This window comes from Canis lupus, chromosome 33 (genome assembly GCF_003254725.2).
Source record: "Canis lupus dingo isolate Sandy chromosome 33, ASM325472v2, whole genome shotgun sequence".
NCBI lineage: Eukaryota > Metazoa > Chordata > Mammalia > Carnivora > Canidae > Canis > Canis lupus.
Window position 1 is genome coordinate 14060858 of NC_064275.1, and position 27307 is coordinate 14088164.

At 34.2% G+C, this 27307-nt stretch overlaps 1 protein-coding gene across 11 annotated transcripts in view; it reads left to right on the top strand.

Annotated features, from left to right (window-relative positions):
* The window catches only part of DZIP3 (DAZ interacting zinc finger protein 3), an 85420-nt gene that overhangs the window by 29657 nt on the left and 28456 nt on the right, over nt 1–27307 (top strand). For 7 of the 11 annotated variants that reach the window (XM_049105530.1, XM_025478229.3, XM_025478271.3 and 4 more), the window contains 11 exons: nt 2044–2158; nt 6684–6803; nt 8473–8574; nt 9950–10042; nt 10815–10867; nt 16653–16729; nt 18372–18989; nt 20762–20794; nt 21700–21869; nt 22625–22669; nt 26537–26562. In XM_049105530.1, the coding sequence (XP_048961487.1) occupies nt 2044–2158; nt 6684–6803; nt 8473–8574; nt 9950–10042; nt 10815–10867; nt 16653–16729; nt 18372–18989; nt 20762–20794; nt 21700–21869; nt 22625–22669; nt 26537–26562 (1452 nt within the window). The remainder of the gene's footprint in view (nt 1–2043; nt 2159–6683; nt 6804–8472; nt 8575–9949; nt 10043–10814; nt 10868–16652; nt 16730–18371; nt 18990–20761; nt 20795–21699; nt 21870–22624; nt 22670–26536; nt 26563–27307) is intronic. The other 4 variants (XM_049105532.1, XM_025478285.3, XM_025478277.3 and 1 more) reach the window with 3 other exon arrangements.

Consider the following 27307-nt stretch of genomic DNA (forward strand, 5'->3'; position numbering starts at 1 on the left):
AACTGACAGTGTAGTGAAGGTTACAGACCTTTATCAAATAATCAGTTATACAAATCAATTATGAAATATAGCTCTGGAGGAAAATGCAGTGAATAATGAAATAGTCTTTACTAGACCTCCAGTCTGGTTCTGGGAATCAGAAGTCTTCCTGGGGAAATCATGTTTGACTGACACTTGAGAGATGAATTTGGCAGCAGTGCCAGTCCTTATGCAGGATTACTGCTGGGTCCAACCATGGGATTCCTAAAAGAGTCACTCTTTGGGAGTTATCTGATTATTTTGCAAGGTTTATCTTCTATCCTCTGGCATGCTTGTTTTTTACTAGGGTACCTAGGATACTTCCTGCTTCCCATTTACTAGCATGATACCATCAATATAATGAGCCAGTGTGATGTTTTGCAGAATTTCAGGATGGTCAGAATCTCTTTAATTTATATTGAAGAATGGATTCACATAGCTGTGAGAGAAGACAAAGAATGTGTACTGCTGTTCTCTCAGATGTGTGAACTATTCTTTAGTCTCTTTACCAGTGGACATTGGAGAGAATCTGTTCTCTGTGTATCTCTGTGTTTCTAGTATCAATGATAGAAAGTCCAATCACATGACAGCGTCATTTACTTTCATCCCTGGCCTACAGAGAATAGCCACCACTGAGCTGCTCAAAGACACTGGTGCCTTTCTCACTGTGTATTTCTTACTGCTTTAATGGATGCAGTGTCCTCTGGGCCTTTCCAGGGAACCTTGTCTAGTGGTGGCTTCTTTGGTTTTATGTGCAAAGTCCATTCTAACATCCTTATATCCCTGAGCTCTCTTCAATAACTTGCCAAAAAAAAAAAAAAAAAAAAAGTCCAGCTTCTCCACCTCAGTTACTGTAGGGCACTGTTGGATCCAAGCTTGAAGTAGCCTTCTGAGAGGCATATTGGCCAGGTGGCTCAGGTATCCTTGCTAGGAAAGTAAATTTTGAACTATGAAGGAGTCATCCCAATTCCACATATACTTCCCTATCCAGCTGTGTCTTTGTTGGTTCTGCACTCTTAAGATCCACTCCCATGTATGTTTCTGCCAGTACACACTAGTCAAGTTCTGCAGTTCTTGTGATGAATAAGCTTTTTCTTTTGGAGCAGGGACTCTTATTTTCCCACTTGGGCTTTGCTTATACTTGATCGTATAGTCTCTGAGCAATGAGTGGAGATAGGACAGGATCTTGAGAAAGAAGATGATATTTTGGCTTGGTCAATAAAGGGATTCTGCACTCCTCTAGCAAAAAAAGGGGTCCTTGTCAGCCAGAGGGTTCAGGACAATTTAGGGGTTTTACTTAAATGTCCTCATTTCAGATCTCAGGGTCTACTTGTCCCCTATCAAAGTCCTGATGTTAGCATAACAGTCCTACTGAGGCAGTGCTTTTAGTCTTTGCTCTTATTCAACCCTTGTGACTAAATACTGGGCCTCATTTTCAGCACAGTTTGCCCTTGTAAGGCTAGACTTGATAAGGGTTCTTTAAATGTTAACATAGAGACCTTTTAGTTTTCAGTGTCCTGAGTTGGTAATAGTCCTATCAAGGAGGTGCATTTGGTCTCTTGTGCAGTTTGTTTCACCTTGTGATTAAATCTGGCCTGATTTTCAGTACAGATTATCTTTATGGCTAAAGGAGATGAGAGCCTTTTTAAATGCTGCTATAGAGTCCTCTGTCTTTCACAGTGTGCCCTGAGTCAACAGTTGGCTGACCTGTGCCTGTCATTCTCTTTCTTCAAGGCTTCCAAGACAGTAGACAAAAGCCAACCAACTCTACAATCCCTTTAATTACCATGGCCCCCATACTGTTCAAGCTTGAGCTACTACATAATCTATTGCCTCCCCTTCCACCTGTATTTCATCCCAATCTGCCACAGGTGAGAGTCCTAGCATTTGTATTTCTATAGCATGCCAGAGGTTATCACTACCCTATTTACTACCAAAAAAAAAAAGGTTGCTCATTGTCATATTGGTAAACTATCTAGTTACAGAGTCCCATTCAAACTAACCTTATTTTAAAATGCCTTGCAGATATAATGGAGGACTCCTAGAATTTCATAAAAGCTTACAAGAAATAGGAGAAACAAATGATCATTGGTTTGACATAGATCCTACAGAAGATGAAGATTTACCCACAACTTTTAAAGTAAGAAATTAACAGCATTTCATCTGTGACTAATCAGAATCACTTTTGACGAAGTGTGTGTGGCAGTGCTAACTTTGTCATATTCTATAGCAAGCACATTCTTTTGTTGGAAATTAGCTTTTTATATAAAAAATAATATTGATTCCAATATCTAGTGCAGAATTCAACATGTAGAGATTCACCATGTACAGAGGAGTGAGGTGGGTGGCTGTGTTTGCAAATAAGATTCGTTATTATTTAAAAACAAGATTAAAAGGTGTACTGGTCCAGTACTTCACATGGCTAGAGCTAAATGTAATAGTTAATTAACTTTTTTCTATTGACTATTTTTACCATTACTTTGTTGTTGATTGAAAATTTAAAAGTACTAAGAAAACATGAAAAACTTATTTTAGAAAACATGAAAAATACAAAAGTGCCCAAAGATAAAATTCATCCATATTTCTTCAAATGGGGAAACTATTTTTACTATTTTCATTTATGTCTTTCCAGAGACACATGTATAAACACTTGTATCCTTTATTTTTAGTAAATTGGAATGATGTTATTCACCTTGATGTGTAGTTTGAAAATATATACTGTGGATTTCCCAGTAATTGGATTATTCTACAGTATGATTTCTTTTCATGATCCATCCTATAACTATGCTTTAATTTCTGTAACCAATTTCCTGCTATTGAACATTTAGCTTATCCTAGACATTCCAGTTTTTCACCAATGTGTAAAGTGATCTTTGTGCATTTCCCACATAGCTTTCCATAGGACAAATTTCTAAAGGTAGAATTGTGAAGCAGTCTTTTACATACTTGTAAACTTGTTGATATCTATCTTCATATTTCTTCTCAGAAAGTTTGTACCAGTTTGTTTTTTTGGGTTTTGTTTGTTTGTTTGTTTTAGAGGGAGAGAAGGCGCACGTATGTGCACATGTGCAAGTTGGGGGAGGGGCAAAGGGAGATGGAGAGAATCTCAAGCAGACCTTGCACTGAGCAAGGAGCCCCACTCATGACCCTGCTTAACCGATTGAGCCAGCCAGGCACCCTACCAGTTTGTATTCTTAAGACAAAGTATGATTTTCCGTTTTCCCGTACCTTCTTGGTATTCTTTTGGGATAATTTTTACCCATCTTTTAAGCCATATTAAAGTAACTTTCTAATTTGTTTATTATGAAAATAACTACAGGTTTCTCTTGGTTAATGTTTGACCTATCTCTTTCCAGACTTTAAACTTTTTTTGGATCCTTATATTTTGGCTGACTTGAAAGCTACATGCATTCCTCAAAGTGGATGTTTTGAAACAATAAAAGATTCGACTTTCTTGGAAGCTATAATAGCTCAAATTGTATAAACCTAATAATATAGCTTCAAAATATATGGGGCAAAAACTGATAATACAGAAGGAGAGATAGAAAACTCTCTAGTCACAGAGTACTATTTTAATATAGCTCTCTCAGGAATCAGTAGAAAAAGCAGACAATTTTTGGCATTTGTCAGGAAAATCACATGGCTTTAAACCTAGACTTACTAATTATTTTATATGTTATTTTTAACATTAAGCTTCTCTGCTTTCCTAAAGCAGTCCTATTTGGTCTTAGTTTTCTCTTTTTCCTCCTCCTTTTAAAATAATTTTATTATCCAAACATTTTTAGTGAATTTATGTTTCCAAGCAAAGTAATACACATATACAGTTTGTCAAATAATGTTAAGACTTAACAATCTGTGGTCAGTCATCTCTAATTGTAGTTCTTAACGAGAGACATCTTCTTCCAACTCTCTAGGTATTTTTCTTTGATATATCTATATCTTTTGAAAAGATGTACAGCTTTTTACAACATTTCTTCATTTTAGGTATTATTTTCTGACTTCTCTTTATGGCAGATGTGGAGGTTTTATTAGCTCTCTTATACATCCCCTTCACATATACACTTCTTTCCCCATCCTAGCAATAGTTACAAATTTTTATTAGCATCCTAGCAATAGTTACAAATTTTTATTAAATTTGCCTTAGGGTTTTCTTTTATTCCTTGGAATATCCTTCGCCTCTATGTAGGATCCTCTTTTTCTTGGATCTCAAGTTTTCTCTTTTTAGGTTTACTCCCTTGTTTTGTTGGTACAACAGTCTTAAAAAGACTTGTTTAATCAGCCCTCCCTCCCTGAAAAGGGTATGATTGGGAGGTAAATTTTTAAGAGCTTTCAAGTCTTCAAAATAATATATTCTTTGTACATTTCATTTATATCTTACCTGGGCATAGAATTATAGGTTGCAAATTATTTTCCTTCATATTTTCGGAATGTTTCCGCTATCTCCTTGCTTCCAGTAGTACTTCTGAGAAATCTGATTCATGTTCTGATTCACAGTATTTTGCTTATAACCTATTTTTTTTCTTGGAGTTTTTAGGATATTCTGTATTCCCTAGTGTTCTGAGTTGTGTTTTGAAAATGTTCTGGCACATTTAAAAAATGTATTTATTAGATGATTTTTTTTTTCATTTTCACTTTTATTTATGAAATATTTGTTATTCAGATACTCAACATCTTGGACTAAATCTGTGATTTTCATATTTTTTCCCCTATTTATTGTATGTTGCCTTTTGTTTTACTTTGTAGGAGCTTTTTCTTTAACTTTCTGCATAGGGCTGATAATCAGCCGATGCCCACTAGTGCTATCATATTAGTTGTTTATTAAAATATTTATGTACTGCTTCAAAAATAGTTGCTGCCATGAGTTTCTTGGGCACCCAACCACCATTCCAGCTGCTTTAGACTTTCCACCAGCCCTCCCTCCCTGTACTACTTTAACATCCAATAAAGGTTCAATGCCTGGTAGGATAGAATGCTTCAGTGACCCTATTCTGGCTGTAGGCCTGCATGTTCTTTACCTGTTAGGATTAGTCCCTGGCACCCCACCAATAGTCTTGCTTTCCACACATTGTGATCAGTTCTTTAGGACTTTTAGAGGGCTGACCTATACCACTTTATCCTAGGTGAGTTCTATCAGAGGCCTGCTCTTCCCCAGTTGCTCCTATCTTCACATATCCCTTTAGATAAGCTCATGCTGTTGGGGGAATATAGTGCTCCTAGAGATGCTGGCACTTTAGCAGGGTAGCGTTCTTTCATATGGTTGTTATTTTTAACATTACCCTCATTCCTATCTTTCTATTGAATTTTTAATTTCAGTGATTATTACAGCTATTATCTATCAAGAGTTTCTGTTATGAGTTTTTTTTTTTTTGTAATGACAATCTGTTTTTGCTTCATAAATGCATAATATATCAGGTGAATGTCAATTAGATCATGGAAGGCCTTATATAAGCCAGGTGTGGGGTTCAGATACTATCTTGAAGTTAATTTAAAACCCCTAAAGACTTTTAAACAGTGGAATGATTAATCAAACTATAGTAAAATGAGAAACAGAGAACACACAGGTACACAGTTAATATACCTGTATATGTCTATATGCACATATGGGTATGTGTCTCTCTGGGAGGTGATTTTTTTTTTTTTTTAAGATTTTATTTATTTGTTCATGAGAGACAGAGAGAGAGAGGCAGAGGGAGAAGCAGGCACCATGAGGGAGCCCAATGTGGGACTCGATCCCAGGTCTCCAGGATCAGGCCCTAGGCCGAAGGCAGGCGCCAAACCGCTGAGCCACCCAGAGATCCCTGGGAGGTGATATTTAAGTGGGAACCAGAGAGTCAAGACTAGAACTAGCTCTATAAAGACTGGGAAAAGGGTATTGAATTGCATCAAAATAATAATATAAATGGTGACTAGATTTATCAAACAGTCTCTAGGAGCTTATTTGTCATGTTGCATTCTCTCACTATATTAGAAATACTATTTGAAATCCTGTGATACTATCTCTTTAAGGGGTAAGTATTAAGGACCTGGTCTAAAGACTTGTTTAATGTAGACTTGATAATGTGTTTCACCTACATTTAATCAGCATTTGAAAATAGGAAATTACATTCCAGGTTGTAACTCTAAACATTGGAAGCATATTTCTGTATGGTACTTCTGCCCATTAAAGCAGCAAGTGGCGTATTTGCACCACTCCAGGAGTCTCGCTGCCAATGTGATGTCCTAGGAACCAGTTCTAGCAGGCCTCCCTGGGTTCGCATTGATTTGTTGTCTGTGTGTGTGTGTGTGTGTGTGTGTGTGTGTGTGTGTGTGAGAGAGAGAGAGAGAGAGAGAGAGAGAGAGAGAAGTTTTTAATAGGAACATGCCAGGTATTATGCTATGAGTTAGGATGGAGTCAAGAGAAGTATAGCTTCAAACATAGACTCTTCTTCCTTTCTCCATGTTTATGTTCAGTAAAGAGCCCAGTATTTCTAATTTAGGGCCTTCCCAAATATTATTTACTTTGAATGAAAGAAACATGTTCTATTACTGTTGTGTTGTTTTTTAAACATGCAATGACTTCAAAAAGAGATGATAAAATGGACATATTATTTAAGGTAAAATATTGAAAGTGTTGCAATCTTGATACTAATATAACTCATAAGATTTTTTTGAATTTTAAAATCTAGGATCTTCTTAATGATTTTATCAAGACCACTGAAAGTAATATAATGAAGCAGACCATTTGCAGTTATCTAGATTGTGAACGATCTTGTGAAGCCGACATTTTAAAGAACACCAATTACAAGGTAATATAATTATTAACCATTTTTAAAAATGAAATTGTAAAATTAAAGAGATAAAATTTATTATCTTGCATCAAAATATTGTTTAAAAAGAGTACTTAATTATAGTAGTAATTAAATAATTAGTTAAAAAGAGTTTAATTATAGTAGAAATGCAGTTAAGTTAAATATCTTCAACTGAGCCTGGGTGACTCAGTTGGTTAAGCATCCAACTCTTGATTTCAGCTCAGGTCATAAAGAGTCTTGAGATCAGGCCCTAGGTCAGGCTCTGCACTTAATGGGGAGTCTGCTGGAGATTGTCTTTCTCTCTCTCACTCCCCCTCTGCCCCTCTGCTCTCTGCTTGCATGTGCAAAGGGGCATACTCTCTCTCCCTCTCAAGTCTTAAAAAAAAAAAAAAAAAAGTTGGGTATCTCTAAGAACTTAAATTCATAGTGGGCAGGAATTATTGATACCCCGTGAGTCAATTAAAAAGAATCGATTTTGCTAGAGTTTTATAATATTCAAATGTCTTTGTAGTTATAGTTAATATCACTGCAATCATAACAGTAAAAATTATGTAAAATATTCTTTATAGTTAGAAATGTTATAGGTGTAGAATAATTAGCATTTTACTAAGGAGAAAGGTTGTTACTTCTCAACATTCTGTTACTGACCAAAGTGATCATTATCTGTTGAATGCATCTTGGGCAAGCAAAATGAAACCAGCCTGGATTTGAAAAAATTCAGCAATGTCAAATCTAGTTCTCTCTGGATATATCAAAATGAGGCTGTGGGAAATCACAGGATAGGATGAGGTGTGACTATCAGTGCCAGTATGACACTACTTCTATCATATAATGGAAATCCAGCGGCAAAGCATGATTTATACAGTGAGTGGCAAGGGGAGAAATCCTTAGATGTATTCATTAGAGTAGCATAGGTATTAGGAAGTGGGCCTGGCAAAGTAGAGTGCTCAGAGTGGGGCAAGTTGGGTCTTGGTTTAGGTGACATGGTGATATAGTCCTCAGATATCCCAGGGACGCTTCCAGGGTTCTAGTCACATGAACAGCATGTACCAGCAGAAGTTCCTGGCCACAAAATTTAGATCCTTGTCATCCAAGCAGTTTACCTTTTTACAGGAAGCAAGACTGTGGTTTCCAGGTAGTGCATAATGGAAGGACTAGAAATTTATAACTTGGGATAATGCAGTAGCTATCTGTCACTAAGATTACAAATCAGGCCTAGCAATTGTTAACAGAGATTCAGGAAAATGGTATGGAATTGGGGCTGGAGGAAAAGAGAAATGTAAAAATAGAGGTGAAGAGGGGTAGACAACATGTTCCTCTGAAAAGGTCACTCACCAAATTTCTGATATTTTGTTGTATCAGAACAACAGTTTATGGAAAGTATTACATTGGCTTGTTACAATTATTGCCTTGTCTTTTTGTCTGAATGCTTTTTTCTTTAGTGATGTAAAAATAGGCCTATAAAAAATGACTTATAAAGTTCTTTGATTACCAGTGATCTGTTGATAAATTTTGAATGCCATGTAAAACTCATCTAGTTAAAGCAGCATTTTGAAAGTCACTTAAGGTGTTCATGTCTAAATAAGTGAGTGAATGAATGAATGACTTTACGGTAGTATATGAATTACTGGTTCCATAGCAACAGCTTACTTTTGTCTTTTTTCAGGGATTTTTTCAGTTAATGTGCAGTAAAAGCTGCTGTGTTTATTTCCATAAAATTTGTTGGAAAAAGTTCAAGAATTTAAAATATCCAGGTGAAAATGATCAGGTATTTGTTTTTCCTTCAAAATTTTACAGCATGTCTTCCTTTATCCATTCTTCTTTTTCCCCTTCATTTCTTCCTATTCACAACCTTCTCTCTTTTTTTTTTCTTCCTTTATTTTTCTTTCCCTATTGTCTCTGATGCTTTCCTCCTCATTATTCTTTGTTCATCATCACCATTTATTAAACACATCTTTGCAGGGGGTATTTTGCTAGTTGCTTTGGTTAGTGATTTCTATCAGTTTGTTCCCTTCCTTTTAGAAGTTTATGCTCTTAAAAATATTTTTGTATATATTCACATAAAGGACATAGAATCAAAGAATATAATTACTAAACAAAAAAAATGGACACATACAATTTTAAGGATTTTCTATCTTAAGGGATAAAGAACAATAATGAATTTTATGGTCTTCAATCATTTATAAGTATTTATATTTATGTAAAGTTACATAACTAAATTCTTACGAAAGTAGAAATCCAAAGCCCAATTCTATTTGGATTACTCTTTAGTGAACTAATGGCCATAAGTTGAATTTATACTGTTTGGTTCTAGAATGTTTATATTGTGCAGATAAGAGAAAACCATTATAAAGCACTTGTGGCATAGTAGAAAGGGCATTGTATAAAGAGTTGGGTGATCTGAATTCAAGTCCAGATTGAGCCACTTACTTTTTTTTTTTTTTTTTTTTAAACATTAGGCTGGTAATTTAACCACTCAGACTCAGTTTTCTAAACCATAAAGTGAGGATAAAGTAATATCCACTTCTTAAGATTGTTATGAGGATTAATAGATAAAACATGAACTTGCATTGTACACTAAAAATTGTATGGAGTGTTATTATTATTTTTTTAAGCAACATGTGACTACTTTTCACTTTTTTTGATTATTAGGGCAATCATTATAACTCAACCTCAGAGAAAGAAGTACAAGAAAACTAAGTAACTTAACCAGGGGAAATAGCAAGCTCAGAGCCAGAGAAAGGGCTCAACATTTTTTATTCTTTTCCCCCAGAATCCTCATATATCTGATAGAAATTCAGTATTCCTTTTTACACTTGCTTAATCAGTACATTTTGCTTGAAATTGTTTTCCCTAGAGGCAGTAAATACATATTAGGCTGTTTTTTGCTACTTGGAGACTTTGAAGTAGAAATGATGGGAGAGAAAAGTGTGATGATGCATTTTAAATAGGATATCCATTGATACATGAAATGGACTATCTTTAAACAGCTAACTCTCAAATGTTTATTCACATCTTTTGTTTTACCATCTAGCATCATTTGCTTTTAACTTTAATCAGATTTGCACATTAGGGATTTTTTCTATTTTTATTGTTTATATTTTTTTCTGTTAGTAATTAGTTTTTTCTATTGATAACTTTAGACCTTTAGTGGGAAAAAATGTTTGAAAGAAGGATGTACAGGTGACATGGTAAGGATGTTACAATGTGATGTACCTGGAATTGTTAAAATTTTGGTGAGTATCGTTTTCTTATTTTTCTTGCTTTCCTTCACTGGAATGGTATTTTTTACTTCAAACAGATTTGAGAATCATAGTAATAGTATTTTAGTCATGTTTTTCTCTTTGATGACTAAGCTCTCTGACCTTTCTATTGCTTTGATTTCTCCAAAGTACTATTTATATGTGGTCATTAAAAATAAAAAAGTTTTTAAAAATAAAAATATACACAGAGGGAGAGGGGAGAGAAAAGCAAGCAATGGCTGTAGCAATGAGGAAAGTCTATCATAAACCAAGAGTGATAATCTAATTCTGTGCCCTCTAAGGTTAAAAATAATCTTAGATTTTCTGAATTTCTTTTTAATCTGTGAGCCATCTTCCCATGAATATATCTGTAGAACATCACATACTGTGCTGTTTCATACTTCAGTGCTGTCCACTTAGTTTTTTTTAGTTAATGAAATATCTTAATTGAATTTTCAGTTTATAAATAAATAGACCAAAATTAGAAATATGTATTATTTCCTTCTTTACATATGTATATTTTTGCGTTTCAGATTCAGCATTTAAGTACTATACTATTATAAAAGGAGAACTGCTTTCTAAGATCAACTCTAGTTTGTTTGATAAGGATTGCATATATGGCTTACCTTTTCTGTTTTACTTGTTTTTAAAGTCTTTATAGCTTCATTCTCATTGCCCTTTTTCAAATATTAAGGCTAAGTAGTAACATTAAAGAATTTTAAAAATTGAACTACTTTAGAGCTATTTTTTTTTCCATCACTTGCAGTTTGAAGTTGTGAGAAAGGATGAATATATAACCATTGAAAATTTAGGAGCAAGGTAAGCTTGAAATAAAATATTCTTTTATTCTTTTCCCTGAGCGTGTATATATTTTTCACTTGCTGCTTTTTTCTGTTTCTGTTCACTTGTTGGAGCTCCATTAAGTTTAAAGGTAGTATTAGTTATATGAAAAGATTTTATTTGATTGACATTTATCTCCCCTTCTCTGCCTGCCTTGTAGACATTTAAATTCTAAAGTAAATAAGAGTAAATTATGTGGATACTCTTTCCTGAAGTATGAAAATAATCCTTTCCTGAAAACGAAACACATTTTTCTTAAAGTTTTTTAAATGAGGTTTTGGTTAAATAAAAACTGTCTCCTAGCTTTCAAAATTCATCCAGGCCTCCCAGCTTGTCTGACAATTAAAATTGTATTATTTCTCTTGCATGAGAAAATTGTACTGCAGAGGAAAATGCAGTATAAGCTGAGAACTCCTAGAGGTAGAGAGCATTATTTGCTATTGAAATGAGAAATTTCAATATAAAATGTTCTCCTAATTCATTGATTCTCTTCCGTTGAAAGTGTAAATGTCTACCATTTTTTAGTCTGCCAGGAATATAACATTGATATCTAAGACTGAAGTAAATGAAACTGAAGTAAAGTCTTTATCATAGGTTCCACTCCTAAAATCTAGATCTATCTACTGGCATACTAAATAGCTCCACTTTTATTTTCCCAAAAGATCTATAGTTCATCATGCCCACAAATGGACTTGAAATCTTTCTTCCCAACATTGCTGTGTAACTTTTTTTAAGTCCAGTCAATTCAACTTCTTAAAAATATTGTAAATGCCTCCTTACTTCTGCCCCTACATTCACACTTAATTAAATGAAGTCATTATTTCTTACTTGGGATTCTGAAATAGCTCCTAAACTCTTTTTGTCCCTATGTTACTTTTCTTTACTTCTGTTGTTACATAGTCATCAAGAACACTTCTCAAAAATGAAAATTGGGCTATATCACTTCTCTCTTTAAAAATCTTTCAGAGGTTCCTCATTATTCTTAGTTTAGTTCAGACTTCTTAGGTTGGCTCTTCAGATACTTTTTGTCCCTGCCCGCACTTTTAAGAGTGTCATCTCTTTGTCATTCTTTTCTTATTATATTTGCACCAACTATACCAAGCTTCATTTAATTCTTAGATGTGCCATCTGTTTTATCTCTAGGCCTTCCTTAGAAAACGCTACTCTTTTGGCTTTGCCTGGTTAAATTTTTGGAAAGCCTTACTTAGATTAGGTGTTTGTATCATGTGTTCCCTTTCCTTCTCCTATCAAAAAATCTGTTGACCCTAGAACAACATGGGGGTCAGGGGTTGGGGTACTGACCCTCCCTGCCCCCTACAGCCAAAAATTTGCATGTAATTTTTGACTCCTCCAAACTTAACAGGCTACTAACAGCCTGTTGTTGACTGGAAGCCCTACTGATAACATAAACAGGCAATTAACACATATTTTGTGTATGCACTATATACTGTATTGTTACAATAAAGTAAGCTAGAGAAAAGGTGTTATTAAGAAAATCATAAAGAAGAGAAAATAGATCTACAGTAGCTACTACTTTGAAAACCATTTGGCAGTTTCTTTAGCATTAAACATATACCATCTGACTCAGTACTCCTAGGAATTTTCAGAAGTGAGATGAAAGCATATGTTTATACAAAGAGTATATATGTGAATATTTATAGTGGCTTTATTCTTAATAGCCCAAACCAGAAACAACTCAAATATAAACTTTGAATGAATAAAAAAATTGTGGTACATCTATACAATGGAAAACTACTCAGCAATAAACAAAAATAAACTACTGATACATGCAATAACGTGAATAAATCTCAAAAAATTATGTTAAGTGAAAAAATTCAGATGTAAAAGGCTTTCCTACTAAAGGACAGTCAATAAAAAGCAGTATTATAAGAATAGAAATCATTTGAATGGTTACTCGGGTTTAGAGTTTGGGAGAGGGGAACTACTACAAAAGAGATTTGGGGGAAACTTTTTGGGAAGAAAAATACTCTGTTTCTTGATCATGGTAATGGTTATCCAACTGTATACAAAGAAACTCATTTAAATGTTCATTCCAAAGAGTTCATTTTACTGTATATAAACTATAGCTTGAAAACCTTACCTATATGGTTACTATTAAGATGCAAATCATTCCCAATTTGATCTACAGATTCAACATAATCCCAATCAAAATCCCAGCAATAAGTTTGGAAAATTTTATAAGGTGTTTCTTAGATTCATTATAAAACAGCAAAGGATCTACAACAGAAAAAATGGTTTTGAGAAATAAGAAAAAAGTTGAACATTTTATTATTCTTGGTGGCAGTATGGGAGAGTTCTAGTTTCTCTGCAGGTGTTAATGGTATATTATTGTGATTTTAATTTGTATTTGCCTAATGATTAATGAAGTTGAATATCTTTTCATGTGTTTATTTGCCACTCATATATCTTCTTTGATGAATTATCTATTCTAATATGTTGCCCATTTTTTTCCCTGAATTGTTTGCTTATTTTGAGTTATAAGATTTCTTTGTGTAGGGCAGCTTCAGTGGTTTAGTGCCGCCTTCAGCCCAGGGCCTGATCCTGGAGACCAGGGATCGAGTCCCATGTGAGGCTCCCTGCATGGAGCTGGCTTCTCCCTCTGCCTGTGTTGTGTCTCTGCCTCTCTTTCTCTCCCTGTGTCTCATGAATAAATAAATAAAATCTTTTTTTTAAAAAAAAGATTTCTTTATGTATTCCAGGTACAATTCTTTATCTAATACGAATTTTAAAAATATTTTATCCCAGGCCATGGCATGTCTTTTTATTTCCTAAAACGTATCTTTCAAAAAGCAGAAATTATTCATGTCAGTGAAGTCTTATATATCTTTCATGCTTAATGCTTTTTATGTTTTAAGAGCATTTTTTTTCTACTCCCAAATCACAAAGATTTTTCTCCATGTTTTTTCTGTTTTGAAAGTTTTCGGTTTTAAATTTAGATTTATAATCCATTTCTAGTTAATTTCTGCATACAGTGTTACATAAGGGTCAAGGTTCAGTCTGTCACATCTGTATACATATATATAATCTATAGACTCTGTATATGGTCTTTCTGAGCTCACGTTTATCTTCCATTCACTTATCTGTCCATTTGCCAATACCACACTGTCTCATTACTATCGCTTTGTACTGTCTCAAGAAGTTAGGTTGTGTGAGTTCAACTTTTTTCTTATTTCTCAAAATCATTTTTTTCTGTTCCAGATCCTTTGCTGTTTTGTAATGAATCTAAGAAACACCTTATAAAATTTTCCAAACTTTTTGCTGGGATTTTGATTGGGATTATGTTGAATCTGTAGATCAAATTGGGAATGATTTGCATCTTAACAATATTGAGGCTTCCCATCCACGAACATGAGCTATAATTTCACTTAATTATATCTTCTTTGATGTCTCACAGGAACATTGTGTAATTTTCTCTGTACAGTCTTGTGAATATTTTGTCAGACTGTCCCTATTTGTTTTTTTATGTTGTTGCAAATGATATTTTTAAAATTTTCATTTCCAGTTATTTGTTATATAGAACTGATTTATATATACTGAACATGTATCCTGTAACTTGGTATTTAATGATTCTAACATCACTTTGTATATTCTGTGAGGTTTTCTACGGATAATCATATATCATCTGTGGCTAAAGACAACTTTATTTCTTTTTTCCATTTGTATAGTTTGTGTTTACTTTCCTTCACACCTGCACTGGCTAGGTCCTCTGGTACAATATTAAATGCAAGCGGTAAGAGTAGACATCATTGTCTTTTCTTAGGGACAAGACTTCACTTTTTCTCCAATTAGTTTGTTGTTAGCTATAGATTATAGTTGACCTTTTTTAGGTAGGAGAAATTCTTTTGTTTTCCTAGTTTTCTGAAAATTTTATCATGAATGGGTATTGAATTAATGCTTCTCTGCATGCATAGAGGTTATCATATGGTTTTCTTCTTATTCTTCAAGCTGTTAATATACTGAATTATAATAATTTATTTTGAAATGCTAAATCAACCTTGCTTTCCCAGGATAAATAACAGTTGGTCATGATCTATTTATTTTTTTCCATATTGCTGCTGGTTTTTTTCCTATATCTTAAAAAAGTTTTTAAGACTTACGTATTTGAGAAGGAGTGTCCATCTGCACAAGTGGGAAGGAGAGGCTGAGGGAGAGAATCTCAAGCAGGCTTCTTGCTGAGTGCAGAGCCCAACACAGGACTTGATTTCAGAACTCTGAGGTAATGACCTGAGCTAAAATCAAGAGTCGGATGTTTAACTGACTGAGCCACCCAGGTGCCCATTTCCTAGCTTTTTAAAGATGTAACTGACATAGAACATTATGTAAGTTTAAGTTGTACAAAGTGATGATTTGATATATATTGTGAAATGATTACCACAGTAAGGTTAGTTAACTGTGTGAGATGATGGATGTGTTAACATTTTTCACACATGTTGTGTGTGCATGTGTGTGTGTGATGAGAACTTTTAAAATCTACTTTCTAGGGTGCCTGGGTGACTCCAGTTAGTTGAGTGTCAGGTTCTTAGTTTCAGCTGAGGTGGTGATCTTGGTTGTGAGAATAAGGCCTACATTGGGCTCTGTGCTGAGCATGGAGTCTGCTGGAGATTTTCTCTTTCTCTCTCTCTGTTCCTTCCCCTGCTCAAAGGCACACACTCTCTCCCTAGGATAAAACAATAAAGTCTAAAAAAAAAAAAAAAGGGATCTATTTTCTTAGCAACTTTCAAGTATTGTTAACTATAGTCACTGTACTGTACACTGGAATTGGATCCCCAGTTTGTATCCTTTGACTTCCTTACTCATTTTCCCCACATCCTCATCAATTTACACTCCCACGACCAAAATTCCTTGTATTCAGTATCTTCACCAGTACTTCATACTGTTAGAGTTTTAGATGTTTCCTGTGTAGTGAATGATTGGCAGTGTCATGGTGCTGGATATTAAACAGTTGACACACCACCAAAATCTCTCTCCTCATTAAACAAACGTTCTGTGGTCCCATTGTCCCATTTTTGTTTTGTTTTGTTTTCTGTAGGAGAGTTCATCTCAGTGCTAAGTCTCAAGTTTTTCATGTTTTTGGAAACTTTTACTTGGTGTTATGTCTATTAAATAAATTTTGTTACTTTTAACCTCATTTTTCTAGTTATTTGTATTGCTCTCATGCTGGTTTCTTTGTTGCTGCCCCTCCCTCCCTCCCTCCCTCCCTCCCTCCCTCCCTCCCTCCCTCCCTCCCTCCCTCCCTCCCTCCTCTTCTTTCTTTCTTTCTTTCTTTCTTTCTTTCTTTCTTTCTTTCTTTCTTTCTTTCTTTCTTTCTTTCTTTCTTTTCTTCTTTTCTTCTTTTCTCTTTCCTTTCAACACTAGTCATTGAATGAGTTGAATTTTCTTGGTATAGTGATTGGTAAGAAGACCTTATGCTGGAGGGAGACCTGGGAGGAGTTATAGATTTGCTGAGGTTTTTTTTAGCGTTTCTGCTGCCACACAGCCTTTTTACAGATAAGCTAGTTGTGTGATTTGTTTTTGGTTTTTGGTTTTTTTTTGGTGTGAAACCTAGAAGTTCTGTTTGTCTCATAATTCCAATGAAAATGACAGTGGTTGTCATTATTGATAGGTTTTGTTTGTTCATTCCCTTTTCTCCTTTAAGTTTTTCCAGGAGGAGGAGAAGAAAATGCTCATTTACTTAGCCATGCTGATGCCAGAAAGCTTGACTGACTTTGGTATTAACTGTAACTTAATTTTTTTTTACTTGCAGTTATAAAAAGTTGATGTCTCTAAAAATCACTGATACTGATATAAGACCGAAGATCAGTTTAAAATTTAGTACAAAAGGTACTGTTTTATTCTTCTATGTCTCCTCTTGAAAAGAGTATTAAAAGTTTAGACTTGCTCTATACATTATCATGCCATTAACAACCATGTGTTTATGTTTGTCATTCAGTGGGCTTGGGGTTTACACCAAATAAGCATCACTTAGTGTAGGCTAGAATTCATGGACAGAAATCAGCAGGTATTTCAGTCTTACATTACCTTGGCATTCTGTAGAGAAGTTTGCTAAGTCTGGTGTGTATTGCTGTGACTACACAATGAGATTGGACTCCCTACCAACATCTCCTCTCCTGTTGCATTCCCTGTTAATAGAGCTAAATAGAAGGCATGAAAATTTTGGGCTCAAGGCCAAGTAGTCTAAACTTAGGTGCCAGCTGTTTAGAAGTATGCTAAGAAATGCCAGCTACTTAGCACTTAGACACTTTAAAGGTTCCTAGTCCCGTGGAAGAATGGTTTGGTTGCAGTGCTTCTGCTGGGGGAAATGAATGTCCTTGATCCCAGCCAGCTTCATTATTGGTGACCAAGAGAAAGCTCCTTGGGTCATTTACCTTGCTTGCCTCCACAGTATACATCAAGCATATCAAACAAGAATATTAGTTTTAAAAATTTCTTGAAACTTAGAATCATGAAGGATAAAATAATAAAGCTGCCTCTTATGATAATACATGTTTGGATAGTCATACAAAAAATATACCATCATATATCAAGTTCATATTTCTAAATCACCTCAGTCTACTCTCCTCCTTTAGAGGCGCTGTTAAAACCAGAAAAATACCAAGTAGTTCATTCTCATGCTTTATGCCATTTCATTGGTGAAATATCTTAATAATAAACTTAATTATTTTTTGATAGGATAAGGTCATCAGGTCAGTGTGTCTCAAACTTTAATATATGTTTAAGTCACCTGGTGATTTTGTTAAAACATAGATGCCAATTTAGTACCTCTGGGTTGCATGGGACAAGAGGGATGCTAAGATTCTGCATTTCTAAGAGGTTCTCCCATAGGGATGCCAGTGCTGGCCCGTGAACTACACTTTGAATATTAAGGCATTAGGTCACTTTATGTTTTTGATATAATTCTGTATTGTCTAATATGGTAGCCATTTGCTATATGCAGCTATTTAAAATAATACAAATGAGATATTCAAATTCAGTTCCTTTGTTAGAAAAGCAGCATTTCTGGTATTCAGTGGCTAGCACACCAAATCTAAAACATTTTTATCACAGAAAGTTCTACTGGACAGTGCTGATTAAGATAAAATATAGTTACTTAAACAAAATATAATTAAACACTGGCAGTTACCATTCTTGGCAGTCTTCGGAATTTTCAAAGGCCCAATACTTTAGTGCCATTTGGTTGCCAAAGCTCATTTACTTGAACAAAACCCTGGATGGTTGAAAGGCTTCTGTGGTGATTAGTCTTTGTGATTACTTCTGCTTGGGAATATCTAGTTTTTGTTGGGATTTTTTTTGACAGGTAGACAACAGCATGCTTATTGAGCACTGGCTGTGGCAAAGCATTATATCATACTTCATTCTCTTGGAATAGTCCCTTTCCTACAGGAGCTTAGGATGTAATACAAGAGACCACATAGAGAAAGAGCATTAATGTGGAATGTTTTGACTTCTCAAAATTCATTTTCAGATGAAATGCCTATCTTCAAACTTGATTATAATTATTTCTATCATCTGCTTCATATAATTATCATTTCTGGTACTGACATTGTCCGGCAAATATTTGATGAGGCTATGCCACCCCCTCTTTTGAAAAAAGAGCTTCTTATACACAAGAATGTGCTGGAACCCTACTACAACCATCTTTGGACCAATCACCCTTTGGGTGGAGCATGGCATCTGCTTTATCCCCCAAACAAGGAGCTACCACAGTCCAAACAATTTGACTTGTACCTCCTCTTAGCTCTCATAAAACATTTGAATGTATTCCCTGCACCCAAAAAAGGCTGGAATATGGAACCATCATCTTCTGATCTCTCTAAGTCTGCAGACATCCTGAGGCTGTGCAAATACAGGGATATCCTCCTTAGTGAGATTTTGATGAATGGTCTCACTGAGTCACAATTCAATTCAATTTGGAAAAAAGTTTCAGATATTCTTCTGCGCCTTGGGATGAAGCAAGAGGATATTGAGAAAGTGAAGGAGAATCCCATTGAGAATATCTCCCTTGATTACCATCAACTCTCCATCTACCTAGGCATTCCAGTACCAGAAATCATCCAGAGGATGTTATCCTGCTATCAACAAGGTACAAAATAATTACTTACTTCAGCTGGTAAACCTTCACTGAGTGTCTGTCATGTGCCACACACAGTGCTAAGAGCAGGAGATTCAGTGAGCTCACATTCTTGGGAGGATAGACTCATCAAGAAACTAATAAAAATCATAGTGCTAGAGTTATTCCAGGATGCCATGGGAAATCCTACTCTAAGAGATTCCAAAAAAGCTTTTTGGAGAGTATAATATCTAAGGAATTCTTAAATGACATGTAAAAGTTAGCCCAGTGAAGAAGATGGGAGAAGGATATTTCAGAAGGAAACAAGAACAAAGCTATAGAAACATAAAAATAATTGTAATGCAGAGAACTAAAAAGTTTTGCCTTATTGAGCTCAAAGTGGGGGAAAGTTAACGGAGAATATATTCAAGAGGATTTCTCTTGTCATGTTGAGAAGTTTCTGTTTTCAGAAAGGAATTGAAGATTTTTAAGTTAAAGGAGTTTTATCACTACTATAAAATTAAGGAAAAGCATGGAATACAGGTACTGTGTATTTCAAGGATACCCTTTTAGATACCATGAGTATATGTTTTCTCCTTTCCAGTAGAACCATGACATTTAGTTTAAAAGTTTGGCAGCTATCCATTGGCCGCACCCATGGGTAATTTAAAAAATCAAATAATGTTTAGGCAAGTACAAGGTCAGCAGTAGCCATTCTCAGACATTGTTTCTTGATATGGGAAAGACTTCAGACCTTCTCTCCTGCATTCCTGGATAGCTTCTCAGTTGTCCTCATGGGGAGTGGAGTTCAAGGCATGTCAGCATCACTGAACCCCTTACTGAGCTATTCTGGGTGATTTTTCCTGGTCCCAGTTATTAGTTGTGCTACCTAGTGAGCAACTGATGACCACACTGATGGTATGTAGCTGTTGAACTTACCAAATTTCTGGTAATTGTTGAACTGATACAGATTTTCTTCGGAGATTTGCTACTGCCCAGTAATAGTCCTTTTACTGAGGTTCTGGGATACCATTGTGTTTTTCTGCTAAACCTTTGAGAGCTTTCTTTGAGCATAAAAGAAGAGAATGCTGACTGATGATATAAGAAAGTCATGCAAGAATCTTTGACCTAAGAGACTCTTTTTTTAAATTTAAGATTTTTAATAACAAATGAGAATAAAGGTAATATGTGGGAGGTTTTTGAGCACTAAATAAATACAAAGCATTTCAAACAGTTCTTGGGTAGACCAAAAAGGTTCAAGTCCCTTTAATAGAGGCTTTCCTAGTAGTTACTACAGTAGCTGTTTTCATTTGTTTGGTTAGTATCCACTGTTCCCACTAAATCACTGTAAAGGTTGTCTTATTTCTTCACCATTCAATATCTAGAACCTCATACAGCCTGATGTATTGTAGTTTAATAAATATTTATGAACAAGAGAAAGGGAGGCTGATCAGGATAATTCATATTGCTAAAAATGCTCCAACTTTCAATGGAGGCTTGCTTCATAACTCACTATTACTATTTCATGACCTTAGACTTTTTAAATTATAAGAATGTGCTTTATCTATTAGGAGCTTTCAAAATTTTTTTTCTTCCCTAAACATGAGTTTATAACCTTTATGTTATAATCTAAAGATTATGCCTTGTTTAAACTGGATCATGAGTGAAGCTGGTTGATTTTATAGTTAGTTATAAAATTAATTGATGCAACATAAAAATCTTCTTCCTTTTCTTAGTCCCAGTCAGGTATTTTTTGGTTGCCTTTGCAATTATACAGCTTAAGGTTTTTTCTTTATGTGTCATAGGAATTGCTCTACAATCAATAACTGGCAGTCAACGTAAGTATGTTTAAAAACAAAATACCTAGGTGACCTTTCAACTTGGGACGGCTAGGGGATACTTACAGGCATTTTACGTGATCAGTGTAACTGTAATAAACTATAAATATTTGTTATAAACTTGGAAAATCATGTGGTCAAATTACTCTTGGTTAGCTGAATGTAGTATGAGCCTTTGTACTCTGCTTTGGTCTTAGTGTACATGCTCCAGGATTTACCCAAGCATAGTTTAGTTTGTTGACTTTTTAATACACTGGATATTTCATCAGGCAGAAGTGTCTCCCTGCTTCCTCTACCTGTATATGCCACTCTTTAGCTTATGTAGCTTTTATCTGGTTAACTTCTCCAGTTAAACTATATACTCTTTTTTGCCAGGTGGTAATTACTTTGATTTATATTTTTGTGTTCTTGTGGGTTTTTTAAATGTAATTCATATTGTGCAAGTAAAATTATACATAAGAAAACACTATTGGTTTTTTTTTGGAGTAAAATTATACTTGAGCAATAAAAATATTTAAGTGAGAAAAAAATGTTCATTATTCTAAAATTATACTAGTTACAGTATTAATAGGGCAATGTCAGAATCCTCAAAAACTTAGTATTTAGAGTTGCCTTAAGTTCTAGAATATCTAATATTTAGAGTCTATTTAAGATAACAGTAAAGTATCTTAGCATTTGGGTTTGTACTGATTGGTTCTAGGGTAGTATCTGTACCTGTTTGGTCATTGATAAATGGGCATTTCATTTTCATCTAGTGAGGGAACAGAATAAGATGTCTTCTGTTTCATTTCCTGGGATGATGTTTTTATGGGGCAAAGGGTCGGAGGGGGGGGTTGTTTATAGTAGTGATAAGAGGCTAAAACTGTATGTATCTCGATTTTGAGTGTTTTGTTTTTAACGCTTAGGTATTGAACTAGAAGAGTTACAGAATGAGGAAGAAGAACTAAGTCCACCCCTCATGGAATACAATATAAATGTGAAATCAAACCCTGAAATACAGTTAGCAGAAATGAGTAAAGATGGAGCATCAATACCTAGTGAATCTTCAACAGAATCTATTAAAGATCTCCAGGAAGTATAAGCTCTCATTAATATTTAAATTAGAATTTAATCAGGGCCTTTAGTTTGTTGCATGTCCTCTACTTACAGCATCCCATATAATCTTATTGTCATAGTGTTTACACAGAGCTTTCCCCAGTACTTCTTCCAAAGTCTTTCCTGCCTTAGCCTTTTATTTTTCCAGCATTTACTGAACACTTTGTATGTGCCAGGCACTATGCTAGATTTCTGAACATATTTTTTCATCCTGAGTGGTTGGAAAGTGGGAAGTTAATAGAAAGTAGAAGAAAGCATAATGGGGAATAGAAGAAGAGAGAAGAAAACAGGGATATTTCAATGCTGTTTGCACATGGGTAGAATTAAAATTTTACAGGATGGATCTTTATTTAATGGTTTATATAACGGTCATTATATGGCCACTAAATTACTCCCAGGCTTAATTTTTCATTTTATGAACTTGAATATGTTGATTCTTTTTAGAAGTCCCTCCTTTGTTGCTCATGCATGCACATGGGCAGATGGGGATCTGTAAACTTTTTTCTGTAGCCTATTCATTGATATTACAGGTTATTCCTTTATAGATCAAAGATTTCTCAAGAGTGGAAGACAGGTTAAAATCAAAGTGAAAATGAAAATTTTCTGTGGAATCTAGGAAGAAGCAAATGTGATGTTTAATATTAGAAGATAGAAGATTTCAGTGGTTAGAGGAAATTTATTTTGCAAAAAACTTCTTGTGCAGTTTGAATTGTATGTTAATTTATTTCTTGTCAGGTTAAGAGTAAACCAAAGAAAAAGAAAAAGACTAAGAATAAAAAGGTAAGTGACTGTATTAACATTATAATAGAGGGATGTCTAATTATGAGCACTTAGATTTAATACATGGATTCACCGTTAGAACTTAAAATTAGTTCAAGTAGACTAGAGCATAAATGACTTAAAATGTCAATAGGTTCATTGAATATGTGGTTATAGAGAAGTCTATGTAGGTTAGATCCTGAATGATTCAAACTCACAGTGTGTCTTACTTTACTTACCTAAATCATAATTATACATTTAAATAGACAAACAAGAAACTGAAATAGTTATTTGGAAATTTCACTGATTTCTGCATACTACTTTCATTTAAAAAATGCCTACTCAGTGTTTTAAAAACAGCTTCCCATCATATTTCTAGTGATCTATTCAGAAGCATTTTTCAAAACCTCAAGAAATCTTGATTTTCTCCTTTGTGTCTAAGACTCTGCCAACAATGCAGTAATGTACAAAAATGTTAGAAATTCAAGAAGCTTCATTCATGCCTTTTCTTTGTTTTGCCTGTTACAAAATAAACAACTTATTATTACTGTCAGTAGCAGCTTTAGCAAAAAGTCTTTTAATTGCTTAGAAAATTACAAAGGAAAGTTGAGTCTTGTTTTGACTTAATTTTTTTTTTTTTACTTAATTTTTTTTTAACTAAGACTATATTTCTGGAGCAATTTTGTTTTTGTTCAGAGCAAAATTGAGGGGAAGGTGCAGAGGTTTTCCATATATCTTTGGCCTCCACACATGAATAGCTTCTCCCATTATCAGTATCCCCCAGCAGAGTGGTACATTTGTTGTAATTGATTAACTACATTGACATAACATAGTCCACCAAAGTTCATTTACATTTTGGTTCACTCTTGATGTTTGTAGATTCCTATGGATTTGGACTTGAGTTTTTTTTAATCAAGCATATAGCTAACCACTAGGCTTTGCAAACCTTATGGTGGGGAGGAAAAAAGGTGTTATTTTCTGGCCTGAAGCATATACTTAAAATCTAGATGTACTCTGTAGATTATATTACAAATTCAGTGAGACTCTTTGCCCAACTACAATCTGGTAAATCCATTTTATTTCATCTTTTGAAAGTATACACAAATTTTAATCATAAATGAAAACACAAGGGAAAGTTACCAAACACTTAGGTGAAGAACAAAATAAAGGTTATTTATACTATGATCAATGAAATATCAATACCATTTTCATATTTATCATAACCATCATTTATTAAAATTTATCATTTCATTCAAAAGTTATTTTGAAAATCATGTTTTTAAAAGACATGAATAAGATGACTTACTTTTAGGCAATTCTTGTATGATAAAACACAACCTGGTCCATTAGTTTCACTGATAATTTTTAATTTTTGCAAAATATTTTAGTAATTTTAGTAAATCCTAGGTCTAATACTACATAAAACTGGCCAAGTAAATCCACAGCTGTCAGGCCACAAATCTTGTTTCCAAAGGTATATAGTTTGTCTCTTCCAAAAAATTAAAATATGGTTACCCAAATTCTCAATTTTAATTAGAAAGTCCCACTTTTATGACAAGTTGTAATTAAACAGGAATAAATGCAACTGGAAATAAATGTAAACACAGCTCAAAATTTCACATGGTAGTAATATTGAAAATGTCTTATTAAATGTCAAGAAGTTTTTTCTTATTTATAACCTAAGTTTTTTTCTAATTTATTTTATTAGAAGTTGAGATACTCTGAAGATAATTATATCAAAATGAGATTTGGACATTAGAAGAGAGATCTTACATTTTTTAATCTAAATTCTAAAGGATAGAACCTAAAAATGCTGAAATTTTTGCATATGACTTCTATATATAGTGGTCCTACTAATATAATATACATTTGTTATTGTAGGTACAAAGTATTGTCTAGTTATAGTGTAAACAACCAGTTATAAAAAGCTAATCACAATCACATTTTCTAATCAGGACTTTCCTTCATGAAAAATTCTAGCATACAGAAATTAGCTTGTGTTACACAGAATAACAACAAAGTCCCTATAAGTGAAGTTCTGTCTTCTCTTATTTTGCAATATCTCTGCCTAAATTAGTTGAAATCCTAAGAAGATCTCTCAGAGACTCTGGAAGAATATGATAAAAAAAATGTAAAAATTGTGTAGCAAATAGAGGGGTCAGTACAGATAACTTGTAACTAGTATGTAGAGAGACTTTGTAGTTAACACTTTCTTCAGTTAGGAATTTAGTATTTAGCTTCTAAATTATAAATAACTCTTTTAGGAGTTAATTAGATCCTCCTTCCCACTCCCCCCCCCCCCCCCGGGGAATTAAGGGTTAAGAATAGAAAAGGGGGAGGTAAAGCAGATGGCAGAAGAATAGAAGGCTTTGTGATGAAGCCTTTGGAAAAGAAAGAAACATGGCAGGAAATAAATCTAGCCCTTCAAATTGGATGTGCTCTCTACAGACGGGAAGTTACTGAGATGCATGTAAAACAGGCTGATGCACGTGTTGACCAAAAGTTGTCATGGGAAGAGCTAGAAAGTTTCAGAAACTATTCAACTATACTAGATGTTCATTCTGAACAACCAAATGTCTTTCCATTCAGTTATTCAGGTACACTGGAATCAAGGTAGGAGTTGATAATTCTAAATTGTAGAATCAAATTGGTACTGGACACTGATCAGACACTGAGATGCAAAAATTCTCTTAGTGTACAGACAGTGAGGCAAAACAAATTTGTAAGTACATCTTGGAATCTATGGGGAAGAAGACCCTGAAGTTTCTTATAAATAAAAGGTGGTAGTAGAAGTTAATACTCTAATTCGTGTAAAAGTAAAGAGTAAATAATACTCTTAACAGAAGGGTAATGTATAAGAGTAATTAATCCTCTTAATTAGCATATGTTGAGTGTTATTGCTATTATCTTTATGTAGTATGTTGCCTTTATAATTTTACTTTAATGAATTTAAAATTTAGGGTTTTATTTTTAACATTTCTTTCTAATTGTGATCTCCCTAACACTTCTTTTTCTGTAAGATTTCTTAATATATCCGTCTGCTTTTACCTTATGTGTAGATTTTCAAGAACCCTTGTAGTTAGTATAGTATTCCATGAAGGAGAATTACACATTCCCTGGCCAAAGATTACCAGTAGGTGCAAACTCGGCCCCAATATTTATTTCCAATATCTTGATAATTTTTGTTTCATGACTCAGTGGTAGGTTGCAAAATTAATTTAGTGGGTCACAACTACCATTTTATAAAATGAATAGAATTAATAGGAATAAAAAAAGCTTCAGAATTCATCACATAGTCTCTTCAGGCAGAGATATAACAAACTGCCGTGGACTGAGTGTTTTAAGCAACAAACATTTATTTTTCACAGTTCTAGAGGCTGGGAAGTCCAAGATCAAGGTGTCAGGAGATTTGGTGTCTGCTGAGGGCCCTCTTATCAGATGGCTAAATTTTGCTGTATCATTACATGGTGTGGGGAGAGAGAGAGAACACACAGAGCAAGAGATCTAACTCTGGTCTCGTCCTATAAGGCTGCTAATTCCATCATGAGGACTTCATGGCATCATCTAAACAATTACTTTCCAGTGTCCCTACCTCCAGTTACCATCACACTGAGGTTTAAGGTTTCAGCATATGAATTTAGGAAGGGCACAGAAGTGCAGTCTGTAACACATATAATATGGGTAAAGTTTATGTAGTGGAACTTAAATTTCAGTTTTATATTATGTATAAAGATTTATATATAAGTGCATTTACATCATGATGTAAAATGTGTTTATTTTGCTTGTGGTAAAAAGGAGTTTGAGAAACACTGATCTAAATACAGTCACATCACTATGCTGTACTGACATAGTTGATATAGATTACTGATTCTTGATGCTGTTTTTCAGAATAAGGAATCAAAAGAAGAACAAGTGTAAGTATTTATTTAATTTTTAAATTTTTATTACTATTTTCAAAGTGTGCTTTGCCAGTATGACACAGCCTTACCTTGGAAGGTGTTCTAAAAGAAGAAAGTACAGTTCCTTGTAATAACTTGACACTTTTTAATAGAATGACAAAAAGTTAAATTATCATTTACTTTGGGAGAATAGAATCTCTCACCATTTTTATATAAGGCACTCAAGAATCACCCAATACTAATTGCCTTTTTATTCAAAGACTAATTTGGTTCCAGCATAAAATCTTTTAAAATGTCATCTGGGTTGTGGTTAGCCAAATCTAAATTTAAGTACGATTTAACCTTAGAGAACAGATCATTGTTTGTCCTAATGACCTTTTACAAAAGAGTTTGTTTTGAGTTGGTTTGTTTAATCCACAGCTTGTTGTTATTGTTGCTGTTTTTAATCCCCGGTTGTTAACCATGAATTTTGAACCTTTACTGGAAACGTATTAATGTCTGAAGATCACTGGATTGTACAACCATATGATTGAGGACAGTGCAGTAGAGGGTGGAAGTAGGGGAGACAGTAATGAAGAGATTCATTATACCCACCAAAAAGTTTGTTAATTGAAAGTCCATAACTTTAGAGAATTCACTGTGAAGACATAAATTATTAAGTTATCTTTAAAATGGTAGCAAGAACATATTTTAACCATAAAGTCATCACTTGTAGTTGATATGTTCTTATTGATAATGGTGTGATCTATATGGTAAGTAA